The sequence below is a fragment of the Chelonia mydas genome, chromosome 18 (genome assembly GCF_015237465.2).
Source record: "Chelonia mydas isolate rCheMyd1 chromosome 18, rCheMyd1.pri.v2, whole genome shotgun sequence".
Lineage (NCBI taxonomy): Eukaryota > Metazoa > Chordata > Testudines > Cheloniidae > Chelonia > Chelonia mydas.
Genome location: NC_051258.2, coordinates 19,344,751 through 19,365,733, shown reverse-complemented (window position 1 = coordinate 19,365,733; position 20,983 = coordinate 19,344,751). Strand labels below are relative to the sequence as shown.

Here is a 20,983-nt window from a genome sequence, read left to right as displayed (position 1 = left end):
CTAAAGTGATCATCAGGATGGGCCATTTCCAGCACAAATCCAGGTTTTCTCACCCTCCGCCCCACCACAGACAAACTCACTCTCTTGCTGGTAATAGCCCATCCAAAGTGACCACTCTTTTCACAATGTGTATGATAATCAAGGTGGGCCATTTCCTGCAGAAATCCAGGTTCTCTCACCCCCTCACCCCCCTCCAAAAACCACACACACAAACTCACTCTCCTGCTGGTAATAGCCTATCCAATTAATCCAATTAATCCAATTGTGCAATTAAGTGTTTTTAAAATACAAATAACTTTGTGGCTGTTTCCTTCAATTGGCCTGCCAAGAGGCGGGGAGGAAAGCTTTGCAAACCAGAAGGATTCTTGTCTCAAAAATAAACCTATAAAAAGATGATAATTATATTTCTGCTAGGAAAAGCTCCTCTGCTTTAAGGCAACCTAGAGAACACACTTTTCAAGGGATTCTCTTTCCCCCCAATCCTCTAAGCTTATGTAGCAGCCACAGTGCACTATGAAGCAGGAGGAGTTCGAAACCAGAGCACCGTGCAGTGAAGAAAAAGGAGCCAAATTCTTTGTTTTTTAAAAAAAGACCTAATGCACATAATAAATTATTGTAGTCAAGGTCAAACAAATTAAAAGGAGGGCAGCTATTATTAAGTTTACAAGGCAGCATCCTGACCATAGTGCCAAGTCAAACAATCAGCTCAGAGCTGTAAATTTTCCAAGAGAACGACTTCTGTGAGGGAGTTGGGACAATCTGGGTTTCTCCACCCAGCAGTCAGCTTGAAACAGAAGCTTTTGAATGACCATTTAGTCTCTTTACGCTGGATTCCCTCCCTCCCCTTTCTCACTCCCCACTCTATTTCTGAAAGTTGTCTTTGCAATTCAAGTTTCATTCTCGCACTTCAAGAGCTTTATGGCAAATTTAAAGCCTGTAGCAAGACTCATTAACTCAAAAGGCATAATAAAAATATTATTTTTAAAGGGATAGAGCTGGTAGTGAATCTCATGATCTTGGCTAATATTGTTAGCTCTGACCTGGATCGTCTGTGGTATAAGAAAGGAGATGAGCGGGTAAAAGATGGGAAGCATTCCTATACCCTGATTCCCCTGTGTGTATGAGTCTCTGTCTGCCCTGCACTGGTGTTTCTAAGATGTGTAACGAACTTTTTATCTGATTTCAATGCGATAAGGTACATGTGCTAACCAGCACAAACTTTTGCACCAAATATCATCACCTAGTCTTTGTTTTACAAGGCCCAAAAGTGTGTTTGGTGTAAATCAGGAGGACCACTTCTGGAGTCAATATAGTTACACCAACGTAAGTGAAGTCTCAATCAGATCCAGGGTCTTTTAGTGCTTCCTTGTTTGTGATTAAAATATTAATTCTCCTCTCTAATTTTCAGTACTGCCTAGTGCTATGTAATGAAACTAAACAATATCAACAATAAATAATAATTACCACTCACAGCACTTTGTACATCAAATAATGTTAAAATATTAACTAAACAATTTGCTCTCACAGCACCTCTGCGAGGGAGGTCAGTGGTGCCATTTCCATTGGACACAGGAGGAAAATGAAACATGGAGAAGTGAAGTGACTTGCTGAAGATGAGAAGAACGGACAATGAGAGGTGGGCACACAAAGAGAAGCAAATTAACATTTTCTAAAATGAAATTTTTATTCAAAAATTTTTGATCCAATTTTGAAAAAAGGGGGAAAATTGGTGAAAATTTCCCTTTTTTCCCCTCCCTTTTCAAGTAGCTTAGATGGATAATAGAATATGGGTCTGATTCTTCTGCCACTGTTGACGTCAATGGCCAAAGTGCCCTGGGCCTCAGTTGAAGCTAGATTGGGCCCCTTTTTCTAGTTTTAGGGGAAGAAGCTATGTTTATTAGAAATCTTGAGAACTGAGCCAATATGTAAGTGACATGTTTTGTGTCACCAGGGAGGGAGAGCTGGAAACAGAAGCAAGAGAAGCTACCCAGATGTAACAGAAGGTTGACAAGGCAGGGTAAGTTGCAGCACTTGTTGTGTTTATTCTATCTTCAAGAAATTGTTTCTTATAAAATAAAATCATGAATGGGCAAATGACATTGTCACATTTTATGTGATGTGACAGAATGATGTGATACTAAGGTGTTTCCAGGCTAAATTTAAGACACCATCAGCACACATCTATTGGCTAAATTATGCCTCTTCTGGGACAGAGCTGAGCTGGGCAGCAGGATTGGTGCACGACCTGAACAGCCTTTCCTTATCCTTGTCCAAGGCATAATACATCCGGAGGTGCTGGGACAGACAGATGGGCCTGTTGCTACAATATTGCAAGGATCAGCCTGCACACCTTGTTTTGCAGCCACCTCGATGCGGTCAACAGCACAGGCTGATGGGGCCACCTCACCAAGACACTCCACTTCTGTCATATATTAATTAAATCTTGATCTCTCTGCATCCTGCAGCAGATGATTATTCCATGCTGTGCCTATATCTCAACATCGAATCCATATTGCAAGTTGTACTGCAAAGTGCTGTTGTTGCTGGCAAAAATGCCTCCATTTTTGTTTTGTCTTTGTACTTCAGAGAATCAGGTGATGATACAGGACCAGTTTGAGTTGTCTAGTCCCTCCCTCCTCCCACCTGCATGATAACAGGATCTTCCTCTATAGAGGTCCCTTGGTTATCTTGAACTGTTCTGGCAACAAGATCATCTACTTTAGTAACTCATCCTATTGATCTACTCTTTCTTTCTTTCTTGAATAGTTAGTGAGCTGGGGAAAGCTCTGGTCTGGAGAATTAATCAAAAGTTCATCTGCTTCTCTATAGCTTCTCTGAACTTTTTTATTTTAAACTTCCCTGGTTAGGAAATCCCAGGAAAGCCTGATCTCTTATGAAATTCTCAGTGCATCCTAATTCCACCCAGGACAAAAATATCCCATGTCTCAATGCATTTTGGTGCTTCATCTTTTACCCCAAACTAGGAAATGCGGAGGTGAATGGGTTTTTTTTTTCTTCACCAAGACAATTTAACAAAGAATGTCCTCAAACTTCAAAAAGCCTTCAAGATTTAGGTGGTGATTTTGGTTGGCTCTTATTTTCCCTGAACCAGTTTCTAGGTATGAAACGTGCAGATGGATATAGGCAGATTTAGCAGGAACACCAGGGCACCTGTTCTCAAGGGAGAATATTTCATTAGATAGCTAGATATAGGTAAGTAACACATGTACACACATACGCACACACACTACATCACAACACTACACATACCTCTTTAGAATCCCTGCTACCATTAAGGAGAGTAACACATCTTTTGCTTTGATGCACAGCTAAAGAGATTATAATTCACATATCTACGAAACACATTTGTTACAGCTGGTAACTCTTCTTATTTGGCTAATTCTGCCTCCCATACTGCTCCTGTCTTGCCCATTGTCAGAATCACTGCAAGTTGTGCATGATTGGCCAACTCTCAGTTGCCACAAACTGGCCTAGCTCTATTGATACCAGCTGAATACTGGTCCAGTAAGGCTTCTGTTAAGTAATGACAGAAAAAACAAGGCCCCACGTGGCTTGACTAGTTCACTCAGTTCAGCCACCTCCATTTTTTTGGTTTTGCTTTGTGTACCCTTTTTGTGCAACAAATACTGTGCAGATAAAGGTCTTTATGCTTCAAATCTTTTGGGGAAAAAAAAGTATCTATTTTCAGCAAACTCATGAGAACTTTCTTCTTCCCTTGTCAAGAGCAACAGCTTTTTCATGATCATGGAGGATGGACAATATGAAGAGAAATGGATTTTCTTCCTGTGGAACACTGAGAAAACAAAACATATGAGAGAGACACGAAGATGACCGAGATTGTGGTAGCCACACCCTCAAAATGTCCTCACTAGTTGTAATTACTATCCGATTCTTAGGAACCTTAGAAATAAGCTCTGTCAAACATTTCTAGAGGGAAGAAATTGATTGGCACGTAGATTAACTGAACACCCCAAAATGACACGTAATAGATACTCTTCTTGCATTTGGAGTTCTTAATTTTCATGCAAACAAATAGTTACAAACATTAGCAAGTTCAGCTCACAAGACCCTTGTGTATTGCTACAGGGAAAGAAACTGCAACGCAGATAAAGGCTAGTCTCAGTATCTTGTAGGAGTGGATCCCAAGTCACAGAGGAAGCTCAGAACTAAACTCAGATCTCCTGACTCCCAGAGCTGTGCCTTTATCACTAGATCATCCCTCTACCTCCAGTTGATGGTATTTGGGTTCATTAAGGGTTTTTTTTTCCCCTTTAAGCACAAGACATAAAAACTGTGCCCTTCAGCAACAGGTTCCTACTTCAGGATCTCAGCAAAAAGAAAAAGAAAAATCCAGCAACAACAAATTGTTGCCAGTGCTCAATGTCTTGTTTGTCAAGTCTGTGGTTACATGCATCTATCTTAAGTTCCATCAGTAACACGCAGGACAAAGCAGGAATGTAACAGGAAAATAAATCAGTGCCTAATAGCTTTCAGAGAAACCAAGGGGAACACAATTATGTGGCATCTACATGCTAATCTACCAGACTCAGGTCTCAAAGGAGTTCAAGAGCCCTACTCAAAATTCCTGCAGTGATAAGGGGTCTACTGCATTCGACGGGGGTTTGGATAAAAGATTTTTACGATAATTATCTTTGTGTGGAACATTTTTGCATTTTCTTTCTTGTGCAATTCAGAGTTTAAACTGGGGGAGGGAGGGAGTGGGGCAGGGGGAGGAAATCATTACTGAAGGTGAAAAAGTATTAAAAAGACAAATATTGGCTGTTGGGCTATTACAGTTTGAAAGCAGTTAGCTGGCAAAAGCATGACACATTATTGGGAGGAGGCAGATAAATGTTATATAATGACAACAATGGCGTATTATAGGGAACGAGGTCTTGTTCAAATAAATGTCAATTACAAACAAAAATGATATCTCTGAAGCAAAACAGATCATCCTACATTAAACAAAACAGCTTGAGTTTTCTTCCTGATTTTGTCCCCCCCCGCTTTTTTTTTTTTTTACACAAATGGTCAAGGCTACATGTAGTTTTTATGCAATTATTTTGAGGAAGAAACTACTCATATCTCTGTCTTGCTCTCAAAAACAGCATTAGTATTTCTGAGAGAATACTGAAAAAAATTATTCAGAAACATGAACCTGAATGCTTCAGTTAATTTGTATCATTTGTGTTTGGACTCTTTTTTCATTCATTTTTTCAGAATACTCTTAGCAAAAGAGGTTTTTGGTAGGACCACTCAATGAAACAGCAAATATCAAACAAATATTGCAGAATATTCACAGAAAGTGGAGTTAACATTTATAATCCTAAATATTTTCACTAGAATTCTGAAACGAGGAGTTAAATTAATCTACCAGTTAGGGAACAAAACCCAGCATGTGACCAGAATGTCCAACCAAAATACCTTAGTTTTCAAATATTGATTAGGTAAAGGAATAGGCAAATAGCTCATGAGCAACCCATAGGATGAAACAGATTTGTATAAATCAGTCATCAAATAATAATGACCAAGTTTGCACCTATCCTGAACCATTCCCACAGTCAATGTGTAAACAGAAAGGATGGACTAAATTCAGCTAATTGTTCACTGGAGATCATTCAACCCCCTCTTATATTAGTCTTTAACTTTCATAGTCACCAAATTAGAGCCAAACAAAGAGCACATTAAAATATATTAGTTCTTAGCACACCTACAGTAGCTTTAGTTTCAGTGTTACACATGTGACTTACAAAGGATTTTTTAAAGAGGTGGGCTGTGCTCTTTTTTGATTCTTTAAAGGAGGCTTACAAGATTATATTTTCAAATTACTTCTTGGTGGTTTAGGTTTTTACTTTAGCAATACCAGAAATAGCATGTCTGGTCTTCCCTGTTTTTGTGGAGAGACCACTTCCATGCCTCAGAGCCCTTGTACTGTGAGCTCTGTCACTTTAGGTGAAAGGAGGGGGGATACTGAATCTTTAATGAACACATCCTCTTACCAAACTGTTGATTACTGTGTTAAATAAGTATTAATAAAACAAAACAAAACATAGGAGCTTTGGAACTGTCAGACTGGGTCAGACCAAAGGCCCAGCTGGCCAGGTATCCTGTCTCTGACCATGGTCTAGCACCAGCGATTTCAGAAAAAGAACCTTGATATTCTTGCCACCTATATAAATAGCCAGTTTTAAAAAATTCTTCTAAAACCAAAGCCCAAGTTGTAAATAGTCTATTTCCCTTCCCCTTTCAAAAGCTGCTCCATTTTCACTCTTTGTTTTCATGATATCATCATATCACCAGTTCTCCAATAGTCACAGAGTGTTCCCCTGGAGATAAGACCTCTATTTCTAATGAAATACAAGCAGAAACCCCTCTTCACTCTCCCTTTGATTTAGAAAAATCATTTCAGTCCATCTTTAATCATCATAAAAAGGGGAAGGTGGGGAGGGGGAAGGACATAAGCTCAGTTTTTTCCCTTTGCAAGTTACCTTTAATTTCACATAGTGAGTGCATGGCATAGTCAGAAACAGAACCCAGGAGTCCTCACTCACAGTTCCTTGCTGTATCTATTATGAAACACCCACTCGTCCGCGAAAGCATAATGGTTCTTTAGATGTCCTATGTGGTTACTGAACTTTAATAATTAGTATTAATGTATTTAGGGGGAAATGATTATGCTAATGTAAGAGTGAGATAAAAATGCTTAGCCCCTAGCTCTGCTCAATGCACAGTGCAAGATACCTCTAAGCAATTTGCTCACCCATTTGTGCCAGGCACCTTGACCTGCCATTCCAATATGCTGCCAAGAAAGACACACATTGCCGGGCAACATAGCAATAAAGATATTAACTTTATTTGTGATCAATTCATGCAGCTTGTCACTCTAACTCAAAGGTGGGCAAACTACAGCCCATGGGTCACATCCGGCCCGCGGGCCCATCCTGCCTGGCCCCTGAGCTCCTGGCCCAGGAGGCTCACCCCCAGCCCTTCCCCCACTGTTCCCCCTGCCCTGCAGCTCCGCCGCCCGTGGACAGCGGGGCTGTGAACTCCTTCTGCTCTGAGCAGCATGGTAAGGGGGCGGGGGCGGCGCGCGCGGCGGCGGGGGGGCTGGGTAGGGAGTCCCAGGGGGGCAGTCAGGGAACAGGAGCCGTTGGGGCAGGGGTTCCCGGGGGGGGGAGGGTCAGGGGATAGGGAGCAGGGGGCAGTTGGTTGGGGTGGAGGTTCTGGGGCTGTCAGGTGTCAGGGAACGGGGGAGGGGGGGTCAGATAGGGCGTGGGAGTCCCAGGGAGCCTGTCGGGGGCAGGGGTGTGGATAGGGGTCGGGGTGGATGGGGAGTTGGATAGGGGGTGGGTTCCGGGGGGGGCAGTTTGGGGCAGGGGGTCCCAGGAGGGGGCAGTCAGGGGACAAGGAGCAGGGGGGGGGTTGGATGGGTCGGGGGTTCTGAGGGGGACAGTCAGGGGGTGGGAAGTGGGAGGGGGCGAATACGGGGTGGGGGCCAGACTGTTTGGGGGGCACAGCCTTCCCTACCCGGCCCTCCATACAGTTTCGCACCCCGATGTGGCCCTCAGGCCAAAAAGTTTGCCCACCCCTGCTCTAACTGTTCAGCTGAATGTCAGCTGATGTTGTGGAGCCATCCGTATTGTAACAGCACAATGGCTTTTCCAACTTTGCCCTGGTCACATTTGCCATGTGATCCAAAGACACAGCCTGGTTTGCAAGCCTCATAATGGTCTGGCTCAGTTTTACTGCGAACAAACCACCACGATCACCTGTACCCACCTACAGTATTCAAAACCACAACATTCCTTAACATTATATATTCGTGTAGCTGGGCCTGGGTTTCAGTTAAAAAAGGGTTTTGCTCCGACTTCACTGACTAAGACAACCAAGGTAACCAGTGAGAAAAGGTCTCACTGTAAAACGTCCGAACAGGCTGCAGTTACATAAGAGAACAGGCAACAGGCTTAACTTCTTACAAGATGTGCTTTTGTTAGCACCTCTCTGCACCTCCCAACTGGGGGTATCGAACAATAAGAGCCTCACCTTCCAGACTAGGTGGCATGTTCCCAAGAGAATAGGCACCTTCCTTCATATACACCAGCAGTTCTTCTCCTGGTTCAATTTCTTTAATAACTTTATAATAGATCTGGGGATAGGAAAACAAAAAGGAGACAGACACGTTAAATGTGCAAAGCAACATTTTATAATTTTATGCAATAACTCAAATGATTCTGGCTAAGAGGGGAGGCTGTCACTCGATTTGTTTGATAATTGCTACCGAGAGCTACTTCTCTGCCTTTATTTATACTCTACGTGTGTCAGAGTTTCATGCGGTTTGAATGATAAAGTAGTATTTACAGTAAGAGCCTCTCTCATCCAGATTACACAAAAAACTTCCCCCCCCCCCCACCCCCATAAGGTTACTGAACTGATATTTGTTAATGTAAATGGAAAACAACATTGACAGAGAGCTAGTTTTGGTCCCTGCCTGTCAAGGCCAGAGTCAGGCTGGTGCTCAGAGGTCCCGTTCTTCAGCTGATCTAAATTAGCGTAGCTCCCCAGAAGTCAATGGAGCTACACCAATGTACACTATCTGAGTATTTGGCCCTTAAAGATGCAGTATCTCTTCACAAATCCCTTATGCCATTCTGTCCCTGTTCAAAATATTGTCAGCCAAACTTGGTACTCTATAGGCCAAACATTTTGGAATTTGGCGAGTACAATACTGCACCTCTTAGGTATCGGTCTTGCTGAACTGAAGCATCATCAGGGGAACATAGAAGGCATTCATTCAAGGGCAGAGCCCACAAACAGTCCTGTACACTACTTAAGCCTCCACTTAAACTGCATAACACAGGGCTCAAATGGTCTGAAAGAACTTACAGAGATCTCCTGCACTGATGTGAGCTTTGACCACTTCTGGATTAGGCATAAACCTGAACAGAAACCTAGGGATACATTTATTAGAGGGGAATAGCACTTGTTTTATTTATACAAGATGAACATTCATTGAATCCAAGAGACAAAAACTATAATGATGTAAGCAATACGTGTGCATCAACACATGGAAGGTACTGTTTATTAAGTACACTATGCTACACTATGCTATACTATAAACACTGCACTATTATTTATTATGCAGTATCCAAAAGTGTGTTAGAGTCTTTACAGGACAAGTAAGAAAAGCATGAATTTATAAGCTGACAGTCTATGGCCCTCCTTCTGCAGATTATTACATCTGGGCAGACATCTGCACCCATGCAGATTCCCATCAGTTTCATTCGATGTGATGCAATAACTGAGAGTAACAAACAATGAGGTGAGGAAGGGTGAAGGTTACAGTAAAAAGATCACATTGTTACTTTTGGTATGTGTGCCTGAGGTTCCATTGCATTTATTTATTTTAATTAATTAATTGTATTTTACACACACACACACACACACACACTTACTTCTCGTGGGCAACGCAGGAAAGTTTTTAGGAGTGAGTTGACCGAGGGAGGGTGGACCCCCAATAATCAAAGTTTGGGGGGTCACCTAACGAAAGAAGCAGCAAAGAATAAAGCACAGAAAGGGGAGTGTTAGAAGGAAGCTAATAGTGGGGGTTGAGCTGGGGTCCTTGGCAAAGGAGAAAGGGAATATGCCAGGAGAAAAGGTTCAAGAAGTTCTGAACCTTGGATGTGTGGTCAAGAAGGTTTCCAATTTTCCAAAGAGTTTGCTGGACATTGCCGTGTTCTAATAGCAATACCTGAGAATTCAATGGCTATTAGCTATTAACCTTAAAAGTCAATTGCAAGGTTTTATTAGCACTGGCAATCCTTTTAGTAAGGGTGAATAAATACCATGATGTTTTACATAACAGGCTCATAAGCATTTTCTTTTTTCAAGTTAATCAATGATAAGTCTCCCTCCCCCACCTCCCATGCAATTTCCTTTTCTGAGTATAAGCTAGATTTTATTCAGCATTTTCATAGTTCACTGATTTAGTAACAATAATAACTCAATCTCTGCTAATCCACTGTTTCAGTAGGAAACGAACATACAGAATTCCTGTAAGTCTAATGGTGTGTACTGATCAATATCCCTAGGATGAATATTTATTCACAAAGTCTCTTTCATTTCTCCGTACAGACACTACAATACACAAGAATGGCCAAATTCCCAGGAGTTCTGAGCATCTGCAACCCCAGCTGAAGTCAATGAGAGCTCAGTACCTCAAATGAGTTGGGCCTTCATTGTTTCAGGATCGGATCATGCCAAAACTTACATAAATTACTATTTTTACTCCCATAAAGACTCTCACTGAGTTCAGTGGGGTAAAGTTGACTACCGTTACTCATCTGAGGTTTTTTTCCTTAGTGAGATCAAAAAATCTCAGGTACATAAATTAATTAATATTCCACATTACAGATGAACACAGACATGGTAAAAACAACGAGGAGTCCTTGTGGTACCTTAGAGACTAACAAATTTATTTGGGCATAAGCTTTCATGGGATATAACCCACTTCATCAGATGCATGGAGTGGAAAATACAGTAAGTAGGTATAAATATACAGCACATGAAAAGATAGAAGTTGCCTTACCAAGTGGGGGGGGGGGGGTCAGTGCTAACAAGGCCAATTCAATTCAGGTGGATATGGCCCATTCCCATGCATCTGATGAAGTGGGTTCTAGCCCACGAAAGCTTATGCCCAAATAAATGTGTTACTCTCTAAGGTGCCACAAGGACTCCTCATTGGTTTTACTGGTACAGACTAACATGGCTAACCCTCTGAAACACACATGGTAGTTTACCATATGCCACTTAACTCTCTCAAGTATGAGATTATTTATTAATAACGTATATGGTGGAGGACTTTATGCAGGGGTGTGATCCTGGGAGTAATTACATTTAGGGGGAAATAATATCTTACTTATCCTTGTCTGTTGTTCCTCTTTTCTGTTTGCTTGTCAGTTTAACTTGATACAATCTAAGAACTGCATTGAAATATAACCATGTTACATTACACATTCAGGACCTGGCTCTCCTGAAGCAAAGAGAAAGTTTTGTCTGAGGAAAGAATTGGCCCAATGTGTCAGCATCAGATATCAACTTACACTATGATTCATATTTTTATCCTGTTAAAGAAAGAGAATAAACTGGAAAAATGTATTTACTAAGTACATAACTTTTAGTTTATCATTACTAGGGCTGTCGATTAATCGCAGTTAACTCACATGATTAACTCAAAAAATTAATTGCAATTAAAACAAATTAATTGCGATTAATCATACTGTTAATCAACAGAATACCAATTGAAAATTATTAAATATTTTCAGGTGTTTTTCTACATTTTCAAATACATTGATTTCTAATACAACACAGAATACAAAGTGTACAGTGCTCACTTTATATTATTTTTATTACAAATATTTACACTGTAAAAATGATAAACAAAAGAAATAGTATTTTTCAATTCACCTTATACAAGTACTGTAGTACAATCTCTTTATTGTGAAAGTCTAACTTACAAATGTAGGGGTTTTTTGTTACATAACTGCACTCAGAAACAAAACAATGTTTTGCTGAGGGATTGGCTGAAGTAGGACTGAGTGGATTTGTAGCCTCTAAAGTGTTACATTGTTTTATTTTTGAATGCAGTTATTTTTTGCACATAATTCTACATGTGTAAGTTCAACTTTCATGATAAAGAGACTGCACTACAGCACTTGTATTAGGTGAACTGAAAAATACTATTTCTTTTGTTTTTTACAGTGCAAATATTTGAAATAAAAACAATAATACACAGCGAGCACTGTACACTTTGTAGTCCATGTTGTAATGGAAATCAATATATATATTTGAAAATGTAGAAAAACATCCAAAATATTTAAATAAATGGTATTCTATCATTGTTTTAACAGCACAATTCATTTTTTTAATCACTTGTCAGCCCTTACTATTCAGTAAGATATCCTCACACATTATCTGCAGTAATAAATAGCATTCATGGATATAGCTTCGATTCAATATATTTTGATTATTCAATTAACTTTATATATGTTTTTGTTGAAAAATATATTTGGCTGGCCTAAACATAAGGGAGAAAGAGCAGGCCATTACTTTTCTTATTTTTAGTGACTTTAACAGCACTGATGTTCTTTCAACAGCACACCTCGTAGCTGAGTTGTGAGGGGTGCATTATTATGCCTTCTGAGTTGTCCCATTAGGGGGCAGCCTTTACCAACTAAAATAAAAGCTTGTAAATAAATACCAAAAGCTACAGGCACTCTCTCTTCACCCCTGCCTTGCATAGCAACTCTCACTGCTTTTCATTTAACAGTTGTTTTAAGGCCATCTCATCCCAACCTCCTTCTACCAATTTTGCATGCATATTCCTAAATCTACCATCAACCGAACTTGGAAATAAAAGACCTAAATACTGTTTAACATGATTACCTTAAACATTATGGGTTTCAGAGTAGCAGCCGTGTTAGTCTGTATTCGCAAAAAGAAAAGGAGTACATGTGGCACCTTAGAGACGAACAAATTTATTTGAGCATAAGCTTTCGTGAGCTACAGCTCACTTCATTGAATGCTGCAGCTCACGAAAGCTTATGCTCAAATAAATTTGTTCGTCTCTAAGGTGCCACAAGTACTCCTTTTCCTTAAACATTATGATCAGTTTCAAGACACTAAGCATATCAAAACAAGGAACTGAATGAAAACAAAAGTGCCAACAATAACATGAAAAGAAAAAGAGTCCAGTATAGGCAAGAAGTTAAAAAAGAAATAAGAAATTAATTGTCTAACCTGTTTTCTCTGGGTAAGGTGCATCAATTCAGTGACTTGAGTTAAGTTTAAAGCTTTCCAGTAAGGTACCCCAGTATCAGTGGAGCTGGTGACAAAAGCCATCCTCTATACTTAAAGAGAGGCAGCTGGTATTTCAGGCCTTGTGATAGCTCATGCACTGAAGGACCATCCTGACTACTGCATCATCATTCTGTGCATCTCTCATACAGAGGGATTTCTTTAGTGATCCTTTCTCGATTATCTAAACTCAAGTCTGAGACACTCCCCCTAATCTTATCAGTGAGGACTGTTCTCTCTGGAGACCCTCCCTACATTATGCATGTAATAGAGACTACAACATTGCTGCAAATCAAAGGAAAAGGAAGTTTGGGTTATACAGCCAGCAGTCTAAGTTTCAAACAGGCGGAGGGTTTTATTTTCACAGCTCTTTCTTCATTAAAAGGCCTGAGATTCAAAAAATTGTTATTTGAATTGCAAGAAAAATCCCGATTATGAAGATCAACTAATACAGAATAAATCATGACAGGCAAAAATAAAAAACAATTTCCATTATTGCTAAATACATTTAAGACAATTTATTTGATTTCCCCAATTGTCTCTATTTGTGCTCCTTTATTTTAAAAGTCCTATAACTTCAGCCAGAGATTAATTCAAGAATTAATATTACAGTCCCAGCAGACCAATGAGTCCTAACACAAAAGCTGTTTTAAGTTCTGTTCTTTAACTTGGAATTTTTATCAGTAACATGGACATGATATCAAATAGCAAAGGGGAAAAATAAAATCCATCTGAAATTGACTAGTATCCTATTCTTGCATTTTCCAGATTTAGCTTGTTTTGAATCATTGCACACTTCTCAACAAAATTTCACTGCTTGGATTGCGACTAACTGCTTCCCAGATCTACAATAGCTCTGATCCTCCAAGTCAATGGGACGGTGTGCAGGCTCAGAGGGTCAGCCTACGCAGAGCTACTCGCAGATCAGGGCCTCTCGCTGTAAAGTGCTCTGAGATCCTCGAACTAAAGGCTCTATAGCCAGGTCACACATCCTTATTTTTAAAAAAATATATAATGTTGAGAGGCGAACATACCCCTGGGAGAATATGCTTAATCATTATACACAAACAACAATTATTTGCATTCTGGATAGACTCCAAAGAAAAACTACAGTTGATACGGAGTGTTACTTTTTTCAGAAAAGACTCTTCTTCATTTTCACATAATGCTTATTTCTTTCCTGTCTCATGCAACAGACACGATGAGCCACATACTGACCATCTTGCTCAGTTTTCAGATCAGTCATTATACAGTCAAGACTCCCAGTGAGCTCAATGGAAGTTTTGCCAGAGTAAGAATTATCAGAGGAAAGACCTTAGGGTTAGTCCCAGTAGGTACAAAATTGATAATTTAGTGCCACTTACTCACATCTATGTCAGTGAACCAAGAAAAATTCTGAAATCCAATATACCTACTAACGAGTATACCTCTCTGAGCCAATAAACCAAAACCAACCCAGTACTGACAAATAGAGCAAAATCTTCAGGAATATCTAGTCCACAGACACTCTGTTTTGTACATAGATATAAACAGCAGATGGTCTAAGATCATGAGTGAAATCCAGGCCACAGTGAATTCAATACTTACACTCTCATTTCTTTCATTGGGGCCAGGATTTCACCCCGTATCTTCAAAACTGTAATAATCAACGTAATAATCAATATATCATCATCATCATGTTTGCTCCCTTCCATATGTTTTCAAAAACAAAAAGCAGCTGACGTAAACAGTAACAATCAAGAAATGTAAAAATACAAGATCAATTAATTACTCTGAAAAAAGCTAGAATCTGCAGGAGTCACATTCATTTGATCATATTCTTCCTTATAATAATTAACTTCATCTTGCCATTGTGCTACTGAAATTCTGAATTAATTAAAACTACTGCTGTGTTTAAAACTCTTTCCCTTTTGTTTGCTATGAACTGAAACATATCCCATTAAATAGTACATAAAAGATCATATTTTTGAAATAATTGATATTCTGTACTTTCATCGAAGTCCTATTAATTTTCTGTTTCATTTTTCTTACATCAGAAGATGTCACCATTAAAATTTTAAACACCAAACAAATATTAATGGCCAGCTAATGATATTTAGCATGAGAAGAAAATACAAAAATATAGTTTTAGAGCAATGCTCTCCCAGAGACTTGAAAATGTTACACTCCTGTTTGCACTTCTTGATTTCCCTAAGGATTTCTCACTCTGGCTAGATATGGCTTATTAATAAAAAGAGACAAATTTATGTTCTATTGGGGCCCGAAACACAGCACAAAGGAAAGACTCCGAGTGACTTCAGTGGGCTTTTGGACCAGGCACTTTTATGAGGTCCTTTTATTTTTTCCTCTTAAAAACTGTGTTTCTCAAGCTGTTTCTAAGGATGACAGCCTGGTGTTGGGGATATCTAGGGGGAACCTCACTCTGAGTAGCATACAACATTTTGCAGCATATTAAAAATCATTTAGTACAATCACTGATTATGCAGAATTCTAAGTCCCATCTCATTAACACTACATCACAGTGTAGTCAAAGACTGTACATATTTTCTATGAAAAGAGTATTCGTGAAACAGACAGACATTTAAAAACAATGTGGTAATTGTCTAACTGTTTTCAATATCCATGCAATAGACAAAGATGAAATGTGGAGTGAACAAAGTACGTCTGAGTACTACCTCGTTATTCAAGTATCTTTCATTAGAAACAGCATTGTTTACCTGTTGCATGAGTGATGGCTGCTATTTACTTAAGCTTCAGCGTGGTGGCATTTTTCTACTTTTAAGAAAGGCATACATCACAGAACTGAGAAAACAGCTGCAGTGTTCAGCCCAAGATCAAAAAGCGCACCCACTAATTGCATCAGCGTGAAACAGAAGTGATGTACACAGTTTGAGACAATTTAAACGGAGAATTACCGCTGTAGTTTTTTTCTCTCTTTCATGTAGTTAGTTATATTAGAAATTATGTGACCAACACTAAAAGTATTTCTAAGTGCTGTTGATCTAAAGATGCAGTCAGATGTATGTAAATTACACCACTCCAGTGTGGTTTTGCCTGAGTCAGTATTGGGTAAGTACTTCAGGACTGGGATGGTGTATTTTGCTTTTGCTTGGATGTATATTAGCCCAGTAAGAATTAGCTTCAAAACCATCATGCTACAATTTATATTTGGAGAATTGGTTTTAAAATGGGACTGGAGGATAAAATGTTACAAATAGTGTCTCTGAAGAAGAGCAACAATTTCCTTTAGAAGAAGTTAAGAAAATGTTCTGCAATCCACATGCTGCTCTTAGTCACGTGTCTGTAAACCCAGAATAATTCTCTTGGCATTATTGAAGCTGTTCCTGCTTCACATGGGTGTCGATGAGATCAGAGCTCAGTCCGATGTATGCACAAATAAGAGTGAAAAGGACCACGTCCCAATGAAAACATGTCTTATTTTTGTCTGGACAGCAAATGGTTTTGATTAAAAGCTTGCCCTGGCTTTCATCAGCACCATGATGTTTAGTTATTTTGTGGGTAATCTTTTATTACAGAGCTTTTGTTTTCTTTATATGTTTAAATAAAAAAGATTAATCTTTGCATGCCTACTGAATGGGTGTGGTTGAACCTTTCTCCATCTAGCCTGAGTCCCCATTTGTAGACAGAATGTGCACCAGGCTGTACCCAAGAAATTAACATTCACTTGTTTGTTAGGCAGAAATTGAAAATGTTCATTCACTTTGAAAAGTCACATTCTGCTTGATGCTTTAGGGCTTGAGCCTAGTAAGTTCTGAGCTACCTAAATTCTTATGAGATGGATACTGATGGTACTCAGGACCCTGCAGAATCACACCCCAGAGAATTATTCACAGTTTATAGTACATAAGGAAGAAGTGTGACCACAGCACTGATAATCTGATATGATAAATGTATAACACCTGATAACTGGGAGGATTAATGCCAGTAAACCATTATGGCCCCAACCCTACAAACATATATGCATGTGAGTCCATGCATGTGAGCAGCATTAATTACCCATGGGCATAAGTATTGCAAGATCAAACCTTATCTGAATTTTAATTATTATTTTATTTACACTGAATTCTAATAAGTGTCAGGCAGAGTGAAGAGCGAAATATGATTTTCCACATCAGTATAAATGAGGGTCTAACTATAGAGGCTTTAACTAGCCACAATGTAATTTAAAATGCACTTGGAAGTCTAGAGTGTGTCTTCATTATTTTGCTCAGTACCCTAATGGTTCTGATGGGTAGGATTAGAAATTCCTAAACCTGCATTTTGGTGTGTAGTGAGTGTACAGTGACTAGGAACCTTAAATTGGCTAAAATTCAAAATATAACATTTTCTTCTCATCCAAAAGACAACTTTGGCTAGTTGCAATGATTTGACCCTACTCCCGTTCAATTCAGTGGGAGCAGGAATTGGCTTATAGATATTTTCACATTAACTGAGATTGATACTTCAATCCTGAGAGGTAGGTTTGTTATTTTTTTCTTTTCTGTTACTTCTTCATTTCATATTCCTGTTTTTCCCCCCCTAACATTAAAGCAACTTCAGGTGCAAATCCTAGACCTATCTGTATGTACAGAAACTCTTCAGACCAGACTATCCACTAGCGATTATGCAAAACAGAGTCACACTTAGATAATGGCAATAGTTTGAATTTTTCCAAGAAAAGAAAATTGTGTTTGCATTTTGTTTTTAAGATGATGTGGAGAACGAGAAGGGGGGAAAGTAATAATATTAATCCAGCATGGACACTCTTACTGGTATTTCCCCCATGTAAATGTTAAAATTGATGATAATAATGATAATAAAGCCTACAAGGATTTCAATGAGCTGCTGATTATCCCAAATATTGTAAGACCTATTGCTGCCCACAGATTGCCATAATGAGCTGCTTGAGAAAAAGTACATCCTGACCTCGATGTTGTTATGCCTATGATTTTTTCACATAAGTGTCTGGGACTTCTGGTTATCAATCACCATTGTCTGCTGCACTTTGTACACTGGATCTTTTTATTCCTACCAGCTGGCCTGACCTAAAAGTCTTCATTGCTTCAGGAAAGAGGCTGGAGGGAGAAAACACTTTGAAATGCCTACCATCTAGTTACATTCTGGGGCCTTTTTATTTCCCTCTTCTTGAATAACCATTTTGCCACCTTTTTTGATGTATGTTTTAGTGAATTTATAATAAAGCAAATACACAGGAAATGGCTAGAATGTAACAGAAGGTAGAGAAAGCAGGTCTGGTGTGAGTGCAATACAGCAGTTCTTTCTAATCAGATGGCTACATAAATTGAAACTATGCACAACCAAGAAGCTCCAGATGAAGGAAAAGAGATGCAATTAATTGGTCTTAAAATCAAATGTGATACAAATAATCATTTAGCCCTCTAGCTGTTGGCAAAATATATACACGTTGCTCTCAATCAAACCATTAATCTGGCATGCTTAGAAAAGGCCAGTAGTCTAAAGGTTAATATTTCAAACAGAAAAAAAAAGTACATTAACATCAAATTGGCATATTTCTACTCTCTTTTATTTAGTCTAAAATATCTTTGCAAGAAGCCCGACCTTGGAAGTCCTCATCCCACTCCAACAACCGCTCTTGGTTGTTTGTATTTATTACAGTGGCTACACTGGTTATTTCAGAAACTGGAAATGGCTTTTTCAAATTCCTGGTAAAGGACCTTTGTGGTAACAGCAGGTGTTACACAAGTAGAGTTGCTTGAATAGACAGTTGGGTGAAACCACATTTTTTAAGGCAGGGAGTGAACAGAACTACCTGGAGACAAGGCTAGTAAGGTATAAGGCAGTGCGAGAAGGTATTAGACTGTGTATCCAATGCACTGGAGCTGCTGAATCTATTGGGAGTCCCAAAGATATGAATTAATGTAATAGGCTGAGCTCAAATAATCTGTGGAATGCACTAAAAGGAAATCAGACCATTTGTAGCCTGCTTGGAGACCTGTATAATCTGCACAGAATGAAGGGCTGTAAAGGTCTAGGTAATAGGTAAGGGGAAATGGAATGGCTTCTATGATATTTATCCTGTCACTCTCTGAAACTGAGATATGGAATTCAGCTCCATGTGCTACAAAATGCATAGAGCAGCTTTTGATGTAAGGCATGGAGCTGATGACAAATGTAAGGCTCTTGGTTATAAGGGTTCTTGTTTCAAGAGGGTTCGTGATGAGTAGTGGATGGGCATCACAGCAATCAGGAGTCTATTTTATATAAACAACCCAAAGTTTGGATGCTTTTATCCAAAAGCTCATCCAGACCATGTTGGTCTAGGAATCAGGCTACAAATATTGCAGTATTTTGGCTTTCCCATTGCCACTCATCTCCAAAGTCAAGCTCTGTAGGAGCATGTTAAAATATGAATGAGAAAAAGTTGATGGAAATATTTCAAACTTCACTAAGTTTGGATTTTGGACTGGGTCAAACGTTGTGTGAAAAGTGAAAAGTCAATTCTCATTTTATATGAATGGGCGTGCCCATCTCTATGTCAGACTCAGAGCAATATTTTGGCTTCCATTTCTACTGAAGAGTCTCTTGTAATGTCCTCCTTAGTAACATGCATGTTAGAAATATATTCTCCCTCACGGTTCATCCTTTTATGTCTCCAAATGCCTATCGACAATACTAGGTAGGAATATTATTAGTATTGCACTTCTCATTGAGATACGCCTGAATCAACACCATGGACCTGAACTTTACTCAATTTGAGGTCTTATAAATCCCCAGATCTAATTGTTCCTCGTGTACCCATTTCGATTTTTTAATTTTCCAAGCGCTTTACAAAAACTAGATAATTAATCCTCGCAAGACTTTGTCATCTGTCTAGAAGGCAAGATGACTCAGCCTTTGCGAATATCATTATAAAAATCGTATTAATTCCTTGTAACATCTCCTCCCCCAGGAGAGCGTGCTACAGACATCTCCACAACATACCTATTATGTTTCTAGTCCTCTCTCAACAGTCCCCGAAACCATTTCCCCCTCCCACTTAAATAGAGACAAAAACTTATTTCACAGCTTGGGAGCAGACTTTCTATCCATCACTGTCAATGTACAGCATGCACTTTCTACTGTTTGAACTGCGATGAAATACCAGCATCGATCTCCATTCATTCATCTATTTTTTAATCACAAGAATACAGGTTTCATGCTTGCTGTCAATGCTTTGCAGTTTTCCCCTACTAGAAAAGAGGCGTGTGGGCCAGGAGATTTCCAACCATTCCAGTGCCCTCAAAAAGATCAGAGCTGCTGAATGGACATCCCACTCAGCCACTTGGAGTCAGCCAAAGTGCTGGTGTTCTACAAATCTTGCTAAATTATGGGCACAAACACCTATGGTGACTCTGGATTGGAATATATAAACCTCTGTCTTGGATTCCAAAAAAACCTGGAGATAATCTGCTGATTGTAATTAGGTTTCTCTTGCAGCATTTGCAGAAAAAGTGAAAAGAAAAATGTGTCATTTTCTTGAGTCTCACACAAAGAAGAGATAACATCCCTGTGAGGGCTCGATTACCAACGCTCTCCAAGTCTGAACGGTGCCAGAGAAGGATAAAAATAAACAAAAGAAAACTGCAGCTATGGAAACTGGAAACATGACGTCTTGAAAACGAAATGGCTCCAGCCTCATTTCCCGACCATTTCCACGTTGTCCTACATTGTACAACCTTATGGACAAACTTTTAAATAGCATAAATTCTGTTCAAGTCCCAGTGTAATATCAATTTGCTACCAGAGACAGTCACTTCACGACCAAACAAGCCCCGTTAAAAACTCTTACAAACGGATTCCTTTGGGATTTTATTCCGCTTGCCACGGGGCAGTAAAGCAACCTGAGATACTCACACCGCCTTTTCAACCAGGCAGCAGCTGACACAATGTGCAAAACTTTTTTTGGGGAAAAAAACCACTTAGGGCCTGATTCTCCACTGCCTTGCACCTCGTGCGATCTTTAGGACTGTGTAAAGAGTTACCAAAAAAGAAGGTGGATTTTTACACCAACTCAGCATAGGTGTACAAAACTCCACAAGATACAGGACAGAGGAGAACCAGGCTCACCATTTAGGAGCAGTTCTGTGTC

The 20,983-nt window shown here is 39.4% G+C and overlaps 1 protein-coding gene across 8 annotated transcripts in view; it reads right to left on the bottom strand.

Moving 5' to 3' along the window:
• PRDM16 (PR/SET domain 16) overlaps window positions 1-20,983 on the bottom strand; it is a 458,571-nt gene that overhangs the window by 42,298 nt on the left and 395,290 nt on the right. For 7 of the 8 annotated variants that reach the window (XM_043531722.1, XM_043531723.1, XM_037881276.2 and 4 more), the window contains one exon: window positions 8,065-8,167. In XM_043531722.1, the coding sequence (XP_043387657.1) occupies window positions 8,065-8,167 (103 nt within the window). Of the gene's footprint in view, window positions 1-8,064; window positions 8,168-12,816; window positions 13,023-20,983 lie in introns of those variants that run through there. The other variant, XM_043531725.1, reaches the window with a different exon arrangement.